Genomic DNA, 14,810 nt, shown 5'->3' on the forward strand with positions numbered 1-14,810 from the left:
TTAACTCAAAATATTGGGTTTCTGTTTAAGTGTTGATCAGATGAATAGATCTAATTGATAATTTGTTATTAAATTTCCGATAATGACTAACCTTCGTTAATTATGAGACTTGACATGAAAACTAATTAATTCTTTTACCAAAACAAATTACCATAACAATCTCTTTTCTGATTGCTTGTATTCTAAAATATCCACCACATTTAACTGTTAATGGAAATTTCTCCTCCATTTTATATTTCTGAAATGGTGATGACAGATACTGAATTTTGAAGTAGCATAGATTCTACTCTATCCACCATGTAAGTAGCTCTAGGGGCTAACAGTTCGGACTTTGGCTCAATATTGAGAAATAATATAGCATTTGTTAGCATTGCTATTGAATATAACACTGTAAAATATCTAATTATTAATATTATGTAGACACATTTTCCTTGAATTTGTTGTTTGTCTAAATCCCAAATAGTATGTTTAAGAAATGATGAACAGACAAAAATTCACATGGAGTTGCAGATTTCAAAATCAAGTGCAAAAATGCATATTTTTTGTATAACCATGAAATTTATGCCCAAATTGTATTTATGTATGAATTTTAAATATTTTTTATATGTGGCCTGCCATGGGTTGGATTATTACTTGTGCAGCCTTAGTCGCCTTATATTGCTAGATCAACACAGAAATGAATCTGTTGTATAATGTCTAGTAAGGACTCTGTGTATCACGAAGCCGTAGGATATATATATATCCCTTATATACATATATGTACCTGTTATGTTTATGCTTACTGACATTTGTATTAAGTACACCATCTATATCAAATGAAAACAACAAATCTTACCCTTAAATTTGTTGAAATGCAAGGTTTCAAAGAGATAATATGCACATCTCAACTTAGTCCTAGAAATGTTTTCCTATGGAGATGACTGATTTTTCTATGTACATTCTTGGCAGATATACCAGTATAAACGAGATCACACAGAATGTTACTGATTCTACCTTGTCACCTTGTATCATCTGACACTGTGACACCATGTCACTGGATCTATGGTCTCAACAAAACAGCACGCTTTAATTGATCTCAGGTCTGAGCTACTGACTAGGGCTAGAAATAGCTTCACACACTAGCCATTCCCTCTACCGGGAGATCCTACATCTCCTGGACAGCTGTATGTATACTGTAATACTTCATTAGGATATTCTGTCATTGACCAGACACTGTAATCATTTATAAGTCCTTTCCTTGTGAACCCCCACCCCCCTTTTTTTTTTAGAAATATCAAAACGTAATGCAGAGTATAGCATATTAAACAAACATCAGTATCTGCAAAATTCATGCTTCATTTATTTGAGATAATAATCTGGAAATATGTTTTTCTTAGTTCAGATTTTAATCTTTTAAAATTAGCTTTGTTAATTTTCCTTTTTTGTGGAGCTTGCTTCAACCTGACGATTTTCCAAAAATGTAAACAGAATAATAAACAAAATATTAACTTTAACAAAAATTTGACATAAGAAATCAAAATGACACAACAGTAGACTGTGTTATTTGAAATGTTTCAACACAAGTATTAATCACAGTGCCAGGTATCTTTTCTGTCATTAATTCTAGAAGTAGCCATGTGAAATTTAATCTACAGATGCTATTCTATTGATCAATATCAACACTTTTGTTTCGCCATGGAAAAACAATCTTGACAAAGGTAGACGATTATTGGAAGCAGAGACGACTTAACATATAGCAATTTTCTACTAGGCATTGCAGATACTGATTGATTTTCAGCATTAAAGCACACAAATTTGATGAAAGCTAATCTGTATATTTCAAACTGCAGATGACATTTTTTGGTGTTCCTTAATTGATTTTCAAACAGAATCTACACATAGTGTAGATCTCTATAAGGGTATCTTATCTGCAAGACCTGAAGACTTTTCAGAGAATAAGACAGTTTCGCTCTGTATATAAACATTCATTACACAGAATTATATCATTACAACATCCTATTCAAAACCTAGAATATTTATGTAATACCTCCACAGCTAAGTGCACTCTTTTAGAACACAACTGATATAGCTTGAGGTCTATTTCGGGTCAGAAAACAGACAAATCTGTGTACTCTTAGATACACATCCTGTTAATATCAACATGTTCATAGTATAGTTCATTTACAAGGTGCATCCACCAGCAAGTTTGAAACTACATTGCCAATCCTGCCATTTAATCTATGTAACATGGGATTGTTTTTATATATTATTTGCCTATAATAGTTATAACTATATCATTTTTATAAAACAGATACCATTTCTGGTATAGAATTATATCTGCTTATCAATGAAGTAACACTGCAATGATTTATAAAGATGGTGCTGTTTGGTGTTAATATGAGGGAAAAAAGAAAGAGCACAGTTAGTAATTATCTTATTTAAATAGAACCATCCTATAAGTAAGAATGACAATCTGACAATCAAGTTTCATTACCTAAAAGTGAGTGAGGTTTCTTAAAAATCCCTCAAACAATGCAGACAATGATTTTCTGAAAAAATTACGTTGACCTTTAACTTGTACAATTAACCCTGAAACTCAAACTCGTTCGAGATTTTTCTATGCTTAATTAGTATGTGAGGTTTGATGGGAATCCTTCAAGGAATAAAGCCATTCAAGCCCTGACAAAGATTTTTTAAAATCAGTAACAGTGACATTGACTCAATAACCCTGGAACTAAAATTTTTCAAGACATTTTGATGCTTAATAAATGTGTGTGAAGTTTAATGAACATCTCTAAAGGAATGAAGCCACTACAGCACTGACAATGATTTTCTGAAAATAGTTACAGTGACCTTGACCCAACAACTCTGATGCTTGATGCTTAATAAGTGTGTGAAGCTACATGGAAAAATCCAGATGCAGGGACAGACAGAGGAAAACTATAGTCCCAAGCCCCTCCTAATTAACACCCCCAGGGTTTCATCGATAAAAGACTAATGAAAACCAGAGTTCAAGCAAACTCGCTATAATGATACTTTTCTCACTTTGTTTATTCCAAATCATAAAGCTCATGTTTTTTTCTTTATTTAATTAACAGTATTTTGTGAATGGTAATAAATACATATCATTTCAAACTATAAGTGACCCTTAGGGGCTAACTTACACCCATGCATTTGGGCTACTAGTCTTCAATGTAGGGATTTTGAAAATGAGTAAATATATAAAAAGTATTCAGGGGCATTACTCTGGTAAGAATTGCAGTTTTACCTTGACCTCTGATTCAGTGACCTTGACTTTTGATCAGTTGACCCTTGTTTAATAATGTCCAACATTGCTTTATATTGTCATACCAAGATATGCATCAGTTAAAAGATACCAAATTGACCTTGACCCCTAACCTTTGTCCTAGTGACCTTGACATTTAGTTGTTATCTTCTTGTTTTATGCCAACAAACTTTGCTTCATAATGTCGTAACAAACAAAATCTGTTGAATGACCAAGGAGCAATGGCCATCTATAGTAAAACCTGTTTATAATTACCAGTTACTATGGCAACCAAAATTTTAAAAAAAAGTTGCATGCACATCTAAATATTGTCCTTTATATTGATATTAAGTTTTATTGGAATCAGTTCACCAGTCTAGGAGTTGCAATGACAATATTTGTGGATTACTGACATCCAGACAGGGTAATTTCATAATACACCCCCCTGCCCCCAACCATCAACTTCGTTGTATATTTTTTGTTATCAAATGTGTAATTTTTTTAGCTGACAAAATTCAAATTTTATGCCATGCAAAAGGTTATCACTTTGAAAATATTTCTGTCAAGACCAATTAGATTTGATATTATACTATTACACTTTCATCTTTACATACCATTGGTTGTGAGTTTTGGCCTTGATAGCTTGTGGGGCCAGTTCCACCCCCAGGCATACGCCCTCCTCCTCCAGGGGGATACATCTCTTCATGGTAATGATTCTGATTTAGTTGCCCTGTGGGAAGGAAATATGAAGATAGTATAAAACAAGCAAAACTGATGGTTAAGGTTTCAGGTAAGTTAAGATATTGCCTACTTTAACATTCACTGACCAGTATTAACATTTTTAATCATTAACAAATGGATGCTAAGGTCATATATCTACTTATTCATATTGTAATAAATATGTTTCAAACATAGATAATGTACAAAAGATATCCAATGCTGAGTGAAGGTGTAGGGAATATTGTTATTATTTATCCAGCAATAACGTCATGGCATTCTTAGTAGTAAAATTTAAAATTCAACCCATGTCTTTTGTCCCGTAATAAGCCTACCCTCTGACTTGTGAGACAGAAGTCTTGTATTAGACTCCTGGGCTTATTGCAGGCTTAAATAGTTTATCATTCAGTACATGCAATAGGTAAAAAAATTTGTTTCATATGCTGATACATAACATATTTGGGTAAAAGTACAATTACACTGATGGTAAGGGTGGATCTACTGAGTGATGAATCATATTATACTTAAAATGAAGTTACAGAAGAACTTTCATTTTTTTTATCCCTTTGTTCCAGTAACAATTGATTGAGAAAGCAATGATATTGAAAAGTAATATCTAAACGAATTTTTGTGATGAACTTCTTAAATGAATGCTGTATCATCAACAGTTTATTTTGTGATTTCCTACCAATAACATAGCATAAAAGATGATACATAAGTGAAAAATTTGAGAAACCAAAAATTGGAATGAACAGTTATCTCCCTCCTAAAACTATTTATCTATTCCACATAAATACAGCCACAATACAAGCCTGTTCACAAAGTACCATCACTCCATACGTTGTTGACCTAGAAGATTTTAATGGAGTGTCACTCAAAATAAATTTGTGAACTTCTGACCTTGGATGGAAAAGGAAGTATATGGCTTAAGTGACGGTAAACAACTGGAATCATGGTAGATATCTTGTTATGTATACCTGAAAAAACTACTAAAGATTCATTTATTTCTGAAGGGACTTGTATAGATATAGTGTATGACATTTAGGTGTCATATACATGGCCATGTGATAGTACATTGACCACATTGTAAATATATTATCATACTGTATCTAACCTAAAAAAAAACAATGTCTGAAAACACAAACTTATTGAAGCTTTGTAAAAAGGAACTGATACTAAGGGAAGCTAGAAGGTCTTAGTCTGTATTGACAGAAGAATGAGATTAATTTAGCAATATCACCTTTTATGTAGTACAGCCATTCTCCTTCTCAGAAAAAGTGTGAGGTGAGCTTACAGGTGTACATCTTAGGTAAAATACAGTATTTAACTATGTACTTTTGTACATTTTGTTTACTTGCCAAACAAGATGACAACAGAGTTCTTCCATGTAGAAAGGCCTCCCAATGCACTACAAACAATTACCTATTTCACCAACACATTTTACGTAAAATGTTATATTTTTGTACACATACAGACTGAAAATGAGCACCTAAAATTACAAAAATAAAAGAACTGACCAACATTTATTGAAAGAAACTTTCAAGAAAATATCATCTGATAAATCTTATTAATAAGCAGTGAGCTAAAATTAGACATTGGCTAGAGGTACAGCAACACAATTCACCTTTTGTTTGGTTAATATATACTTTGAGTTGTGTATATCAATGCAGTTCTGTTCAACAGGTCACCAACTCACGATTAGAAACATACAGCATCTTGTTATATGTGTAGAACGTGAGGAACCTATGTCTTTGTGCAAAAAATTACTGTAATTATCCTGCTATAAACCCAGGGAACTAGCATATTACCTCTGACCCAAAATCAGGGGATGGGCTTATTACTGGATAATGGAATAGCATTCAAATCTACAGAACTTCAAACATAGACACCAAACAAGATTTCCTTTTCAGGAAAATATTTCCATAGCCCTTTTTTGATGAAAACTGATATCATTGCCCCCATCATAAACCCAAAGTACTAAAGAAAGACTCTGGAACAAAGTACTAAGAGTGGGTTTTTTTAAAGACCAAGAAATTGATTAGACATAGTCTTATTTCTGGATACCATATTGATCTTGCAATTAGCCAGCAATAAGCTCACTGCTGGTAATATACTCAGAAACTGTTCAGCAGAATTACCAATTATTACTCAACCGTTGGCCAATAATAAGCCCACCCCTTACTTTAAATGAATTGAGCCCCTTGGTTTATCACAGGATAGTCATGGTAAATTCAGCAATTTAATACCTGTACTACTTTTTTAAAGCCCATGTCTAGTAGTAAGTCTATCCATATCTATAGTACTTGGGTTTCAGAAGAAATACTAGTAAATGCTATTCATTCACCATCCTTCCCCCCCTATCCCCTACTTTGAGCCAGAGTATACACATGTAGGATGTACATGTATATCCACTGTGATGTTTTAAGATGTCTACACTGACAGGTTGATGTAAACAGAAATGAGGTGTCTTTTTCTGTCCTATTTTCACTCAAACAACACCAACAGGGAGTTGTCATACTAAAATTCCTGAGGGTGTCCTAATTAGAACAGGTGCCCTTCTATTATAAAACACAGCATGAATACTTTGTGTCTACATCATTATCTCTACAAACACATCTTTCCACGAATTCTGACCTATTTAGAGGCCAACTAGGTATGCTTTTAAAAAAATCTTGCTGCCAGGTTGGTAATTGAAAATCTGTAAACTTAGAAAGTTACAGGTATTGTATGTGTATAACTGTCACACACAAACACCGACCAATTATGATGAGTACACAGGTGGTTACTGCAGGTTGTCTAGCCAAGCACACACAAACCAGTTTGTGATCACCACTCCACAGCCAGACAGCAGAGATCTGCCTTACTGGTGTATTTTACTAGTATTTACACTCCTTATATCCCTAGGGTTCAGTCATCCAGTGGTTGGCCTTTCTCCAAACCCTTCTTTTCTGTCTCTCCTCTAACTATTTTCCCTGTAAGTCTGGCAGCTCCTATTGGATAGGTTTCAATCAATGTGTAGCACTACACAGGCATATAGAGATTCCCACTATACAGAGACATGTATGACCAGTCGTACACCACACACCAGCGCTCAAATGGTTAATACCAAACAAATCTTGTTCAATGTAAAATGCCCTAATCAATAGACTTGACATGGATACTAATTCTAACAACTGTGCTAGTGGGTGTGCAGGCCAGAAAATCTAATGTCTTGAATATTGACAGATCTCTAAATGCACATCACTGTATGAGCATACAAGTGCAAGCATTTCATCTAGACTGGATTTTCAACTAAGAATTCAATTCACACAGAAAATTCGAGGAAGACAGAAAGTGAGATCTAAGTGGAAGGAATAATACAACACCATAGACAAAATAATGAGAATTCCAATGAAATTAGTACATAATGGTATTAAGGAAGTGTAAGCACTTGTCTGTCTGGTTTTCCTTTCCTTGTGAAGTAGGAAACAGAAAGTGCTCTGAGTAACCCCGAGACCTGATATCATCTTTTTGGTGGGAGGGGCTCAGCACCAGGCAGTTCAGCTTCAAAGCACTTGGAACACCAGAAGTGGGAAGTAATATAGATAACAGTATTACAGCACAAACAACTTCAGTTCAACAGGTGATGAACACACCAACATACAAATGTGTTTATGTAAAGCAAAGTAACAAGTTATCTGTTCTAAAAACATCAACAATTTTATTTTCGTTATATTGTATGTAAACATGGGTGAAATTTGCAAATGTTAAAATCATGAAAATTAAGCTGGGGATCCAAGGGGCCGTTAGGGCCCTCCGAGGATCCAAGGCAGAGCCCTGGTGAGAATACAAGGAGGGCGGAGCCCTCCTGAAGCTCCAGAGATATAACTTATAGGGAACCATTTTAAACAAGAACAAAGTCCATCTCATTTTGGTTCAAAGGAACATCTTATCATACCAAAATATTAGCATTAAATGTTCTTCAACACACTTCACAAAAAGTGATCCCATTGATTCGTTGATCTCATTAAGCCACTGCCTTAGCCACTTATTTTTAATGTCTACCTCAAGTTATTTCCCAATTACACCCTGGGTGTAAATATTTCATTTTGTCAAAAAATAACTTTGTCACAGTAACTTTCAATGTTCAAGGGTAAAGACAGACTAATTTCTGGATGTCGTAACAGTGTCGCTCACGAAAAAATTGATGATGTTAAGTATACCAATGCTAATGACAGAACTTATAGAATGAAGCGAAATGTTCTGATTGGATGTCTAAGGGTCACCCCAGGAAGACACAGTAAATGCTATTTATAGCTACATGGGATTCTTTTTCAATCACCATGGTATCAAAGCAAACTTCCTGCAGCATGGCAACTGTAACTTTTCATGACGATGTCTGTTATCAGTGGGGGTGTGTGCAGCGTGGCACCTGAATTCTTACGACGATGCCTACTATCAATATTCTGTCTACATCCACACAATATTTTTTCAACGATTTTATGCAATTTGGAAAAATGGTCTTAGCAGCCATTGAAAATCCAGAATTACTGACTAATCTGGCAAACTTATGATTTAATTTGAATTACAAGCTATAACAATTTATTTCTGTAATTATCTGTGGTAGAAAATACAAGTAAATTATTGGTTTTAAGCTGTACCTGTGGCTACTAAGTCATGAGTTGTACTTCTAGTCATGGAAGTAATATATAACCGATATATCAGAGCAGGTAACAGTCAGCAATAGATTATAACTGAGGAACAGACATTCAGAAATAAAGCTGACAACGCACCTCTTGATAGTTACAACCATGCACTTAGGGACAGCAGGTACAATTCCTACACCCTAACTACACGACATGAAACCTATATCAAATTCAGCATCATCAGTCAACCTACATTCTGTAAAACATCTCTAGTTGTCTAGCTGTGTCAGTATAAGCCAATGAAACTACTGTAGTTGCCAAACTCATGTTAGCATAAGGCAGAGTCTCTACAGGTTCCAAGATATGGACTGCACAAGCAAAGTCACAGAAGCATGAAACCATGGTCTTATTCAGTATCCGGAAGTTGCATTCTGAAGTATCCAACTTCATGCATGATAGATAAACCAAAAAATAAGAAATACAAGACTGAGCCTTCTGCAGCAAGTTTGGTTAACATGAACAACAAAATTATTAAAAAAAAGAATAAGATTTTTGGTATGACTATTTCAAATCAGGGATGTTTTTCCTTACATTAATAATTGTGCCGAATAACTAGAGGATTAATTTTTCACAGTAGGTTGTGCCGAATATGGAAAGCAAACAAAAAATGAACTGAAAATTGGGTCCTAACGATCAGATAGGCATTTTTTCCTAATTGGATTATAGCACAAATCCAATCCATATTCCATTACTCAGGGCAATCTTTCTAGTCTTTATTTCATTTACAACAAGACAATCTGACATATAATAGTCCCCACTGATGCATCACCTTACCATGGTGAACACATACCCCAAGTATGAAGTTCCACTTACTATTAGCATACTAGTGATAACAGAAGTTGTAAATAAGACACACAAACAGAACTCTGAACAGGATAAATGGATATTCTTAAGCAAGTCCAATGCATGATATAACATGATGGATAAAAGGCAGAAAGACACATTTTTTTCATAAATAAAAAGTGACCCTGATTTTGACCCCATGACCAAAAGATTTGTGACCATAACATATAAATATATGAACTAATCTGATATATAATTCAGTCATTACACTAATGACATAAACAATTATATACATGCAGTTGTAATGCTAACCTACCGACCTTCTGTTGATCAATGAATGTAAATGAAATGTTAAGTCATGTATATCTGAAGTAAGATTCATGACGGTAACAGTGTAGAAATCACAGTGTACTTATAACCCACTACCTAATGATACCATCTGATATCCTGTATATATTCCACATGACAACTAGAAGTTCCTACATTTTCCAAGCGTAAGTTCCCTTCATTTTGTTTTTTTATCTGAGCAATTAACCAATGAAAAGAGAGCAAAGACGTTTTTGACAAAAATACCAACATTTAGCAAAGGTATCCAATTTAGGACAAATCTGGAGTGGAAACATTTCTGTGAGCTTATTCTTGCAGGAATGCTATAATTTGAACTGATCTACCAAAGGCAGAACTGGTAGCTCTAACTCAAATTTGAGATGATAAGTGTTAAGTTTTACTCTGATGATGGAGAGTTTGGTGAATATAGACTGAATTATGAAAATGTATCAGAAAATGAAAAGTCTGATGAGAATTAAAAGCACTTCAACAATATTTACTTAACACATTGATCAGAGTAGGACTTCACTTTTTCATTCGAATCAATCTCATTCTAAAGACTAATTTTTTTTTATCATATATAACTTTTACTTATAAACCAGAAAACAAAATTTTCAAAATGTTTATTCTAAGAACAAGTTGAAATTTCAAATTACTTCAGATTATTCTAAGGGTTATCCAAAGTGAAATTGTTTCTTCAATGTATGTCACCATTACAAGATTAGTTTAATGGGCGTATAATGCATGAAATTACGTCAGTTAATTGCTATAGGTCACCAACATCTATCTGACGAAAGGTAGATATTCCAGAAGTATACAACTGGACGCCATTGGAATTAAAACACATCATACTAGTTGAGCTTGAAGGACAGTAAAAAATCTACACCATCAGAATGACATAAAAATCAGTCAAATGCAATGCAAGATCATTATTACCTAGAAAGTCAGTAGTTAAAACAATCTAATGAAATGACTAATGCCCTTTTTTTCTACATAATCTCAGCTGTACCTGCCCTACCTCTGGAAAATAAGGTTCTGACCACTACTTCAATATTAATCAATAGCCACAGTGACAGGTCATGGTCAACCACTTATCTGATAGTTGAAATTCATTTGATATTGAACAAAAAAACCACTACATTCACAGTTCTTCTGACTTTTTCTTACATTTGAAAGAGACCACACCCAAATATCAAGTCCTCATTTTGACAAACTTTTCACATAATTCTGAATAATAATTCATGGTCACCTCAGAGTTTCATCAAGTCAGGTTTTCATAAAAAAAAATTATAGTATGTTTCCATGATATGTGAATCATCATAAGATAGCTACAGTAAACTTCCATTAGTTACCATAGGCTGAGGCATTTGAACACATGATTTTTTTCCCAATGCAGTTTGAATCCTTTCTATTCTTCCTTTGTTTTCAATTTCTAACATTAGAACACCTTGTGTAGGGACTTTTCTGTCTATATAAATAACCAGATATATCAGTCACATTTCCAATAAAAAATACCATTTTTTCCACAAAATTGAGACAGATTTTCCCCCTCAAATGCCAGAAGCAATTTATTTACTTAGTTTTTTCTGTTTCTATTTCATTATCACTGATCATCTATATGCTTCACTTTTATGCATAATACTGCTGTAATTCAAGCACCATTGTGAGAAACATTTAACAGGTTTTAGTTACAAATATGATTTTGTTGATAGTTTGCCTGAGTACTCAGTTGCCTTTTTTCTATGTTTTTATGAACCTAGTATAAATAAACATTACATAGATTGTGTCAGCTCAAGAAAAGAATCAAATTAATATTAAATAATTGATTTTCTCAGTTTGGTAAAAACAGCTGTAAAATATCCCCACTTTACAACCAAGTGGTGATTCCAAAAATAGTCAGAAAGCTCTGTTGCGAAATCATACTTATGCCGAACTACTCATGTGGCTGCTGTTAGAGGGTTGTAAAAGACCATCATAAGAAAATGATACAGTTGGGGTGGGGAGGTTGGGGGGGGGGGGGGGGGGGGGGGGTATAACTTTACACATTTTTCAATATTCTGCATTTGAACAAGCAATGGCTTTTATTTATAGGATAAGTACTTTCCCTTCATTCCAGCATGGTTTCAAATACTTTGTCATGATTTTGGGAGATGCTGACCCATATAATTTGAACTCACATGTTCACATGTATAATTTTGTACGTGTAAATTTTTTGACCTGTCTGTACATTTGCTGTATATAGCCAGTTTTGTAAAAATGTCTTACTGATCCTGATGGCCTATTTTGAAGAAAACAAAAACAAAAAAGAAATCTTGTGAACAAAATCTATGATCAACTATGGAGAACAAAAATGTCCTTGGCAGGGCATGTGTAATTCATTTATTTCTGAAAAACAAAAGCCAGTCCACCAACAACAGAGAACCTGATTATATGGTAAACAAGTAAACACATATTGTTGGCAATGGTAGGTTTACAATGGTAAGTACAGAGGGATTATGTAGAGGCAGCCATTACATAATGTACTGGAAAGTTAAGTTGATAAGAAAAAAAAAGGAGTGGAAATACTCACTTTACAAACTTTAATTGATTTGACACATATGCAAGTTATATGAATAGAAGAAAAAAAATTTTACTCCCATCAATGTGTAACTTATCTATTGCGCTACTGTGAATCAAACAAAATATTGCTTGAAGGCCAACCCTTAAAGGGATTGCAAAGTTCACTTCTATACACAGTAGACAGGAATTCTGACTGTTGACCACAACCATTACAAAAACAGAATCATAGAATGTCAGTCACAGAACCCTTAGGACTATCCAAATGTGTGTGTTCGTGTTCACGGTGTACAAGCATTTTATTCTTTCTTTAAGACTGAAAGAATACTCAATCAGGAATTTTGGGTTAATTCTTCAATAGCAATTGTACTAATCTCAAATGAATATTTCGTGACGTTTTACTTCAACATTTCAGTTAAAATATTGTCAATATTGTTCTTCATCAAAACTGTGTCCGTGTACTGTTGCTTCATTTCAAATGATGAAGTTGTAATGAAACAAGTAATTTATTTATTGTGTTTGCTCTCTGTTACTTACGTTGTTTCTCTACGTACACACTGAAATGTATACTATTGTTTTATTGGTAAATAACAATGAGTAAGAATATAAATAACACGAAATCCCGATAGTGTGTATTGGGTCCTTACCATATAAAGTCTGTCTTAATACATGCACATTCTCTAAAATCTTCTCACAGTGTTCCTGCGCAACACCCATAGCTTGGAGTTGAGGATGCTGTAGCTGACATACCTGCAAAATAAGACAATAAGAAGAATTACTGCGTTCTAACACGACATGTGCTTTCAAATCTTACCACAATACGCCATCTTGTTAATCTTGATAAAAGGGTCAACTTACGGACTGCAGTGTTTTAAATCCATATGCTTCAAAAGTGTCGGCATATTGTTTACACATAAAGGTCTCCAGCCATCTTTCAACAGGGCCGGGCATTTTATGATGAGAAAATATTACATGAGAGGGAGAAACCCCCCTAAATCGTGTGAGACATTTTCTAAACTTAGCATAATGGCAGTCGGTCACGTGACACCACAGTGGTTGAAAGGCCGCTTATAACAAGAAGAAGAATTCTCCCGCGGTTTTCGTGCAATTATCGTCAAACTTATCTCACGGTGTGAAAAAGGCAAACAGAGTAGGTGTAATGATGGGATTTATATATTTTTTTCTTGTTTGAAAATAAGTAAATTGAAAATCAAAGGAAGTTGATGGATACATTTTCAATTTATTCAACTTTTGACTTCATATCATTTTAAAATATTTCAAGATTAATATAAGTTGGAAAACTTGTTTCCGAATCAAATTCTAATTATATAAAATTGTTGTCTAGATGATGTCGGATATGTAAATGAATTTGGGTTGTATCGGTAAGCTATTTAACTTATACAGTAAACCTATATTTATGCTAAAAGCAATAATTATGAAAAATACAGTACAATCAAATGGGTATATTAGTGTCAATTCTTCATTGGATCACCACCAGAAAAGGTTTAACATTGTAACAAATATTTTGACAACTTTACAAAAGAGTTTATTACTCAAGAGGAATAGCTGAATTTAGAGTTCAGAGCGAGTCAAAATTAGGAGGAGTTTCCTTCTGGTTGTTATAAAGGTGCATTCACAGACGGGGCGAGAAATCTGTAGAAGTCTTAATTTAATTTCCTGGCACAGTTTCTGAGTTGGCAGGAATCAATCTTCCGTCGTCTTGCTATTTAAAAAAAATATGATTAATAAATGTTGGGATTGAGTTCAGCAGCTACATTATCTGGTTACTTTAAAAAGTACTTTTATTTCCATTTGAGATCGAGGAGAAAAACGGACAACTTGAATTATTCCATTCTAAATTTTTGAAAGAAAAAAAAATGAAAGAGAAAGCTTAAACGTGAAATCTTGGCGTTATGTCTACTTTCACTAACTGATATAAAACCAGTCGCTTTTCTAGAGCATATTACTATTTCTAGTCTTAGAACACAGTGATAATGCAAAGAGCCTGAATTTGGTTTCAATCCGACGTGTCACATGCACATATTTCTCTGGGATAAAGTTTTACTGTTTATAAAATACCAGCATACTAAAAAAATAGGTCTAATGAAAGTACATTTAGTATATATGATTGTCAATGGTGTTCTGTCAATTTTGTATTCAAACGTTCAAAAATATTTACTTTTTTATATTCCTTATATAATGGGTCAGACCAAAGAGCGCAATTGTCAAAAGTATTTTTGATAAGTTAAAAATTAGATCAGGAGACAACATTATATCTTTTAGAATCGAATTGTCTTCAGAGTTTGTTTTTTGTATTTTTTTTTTCAGCGGTTCAGCAATCTGTAATTATGGAACATTATCATTCTGTGGCAAAACTGCGAAGGCATGTCAAGTTAAACGGCAAAATAAATAAATAAAACAATAAATAAGTAAAGAAATAAAACATCGAAGACGTGGAACACGAAGCAGGGATAGCAAAGAAGGAAATCAGGTAATCT

At 33.8% G+C, this 14,810-nt stretch overlaps 1 protein-coding gene across 1 annotated transcript in view; it reads right to left on the reverse strand.

Moving 5' to 3' along the window:
- The window catches only part of LOC132551599 (uncharacterized), a 32,037-nt gene extending 18,774 nt beyond the window's left edge, over positions 1-13,263 (reverse strand). Inside the window, exons 1-3 of the mRNA XM_060215758.1 lie at positions 13,171-13,263; positions 12,960-13,062; positions 3,859-3,974 (exon numbers count right to left, since the gene is read on the reverse strand). Coding sequence (XP_060071741.1) covers positions 3,859-3,974; positions 12,960-13,062; positions 13,171-13,263 — 312 coding nt within the window. The remainder of the gene's footprint in view (positions 1-3,858; positions 3,975-12,959; positions 13,063-13,170) is intronic.
- Positions 13,264-14,810: the final 1,547 nt, after the last annotated feature.

Source organism: Ylistrum balloti, unplaced genomic scaffold, assembly GCF_031769215.1.
Source record: "Ylistrum balloti isolate Yb309-2 unplaced genomic scaffold, AGI_CSIRO_Ybal_v1 Utg370208, whole genome shotgun sequence".
Taxonomy (NCBI): domain Eukaryota; kingdom Metazoa; phylum Mollusca; class Bivalvia; order Pectinida; family Pectinidae; genus Ylistrum; species Ylistrum balloti.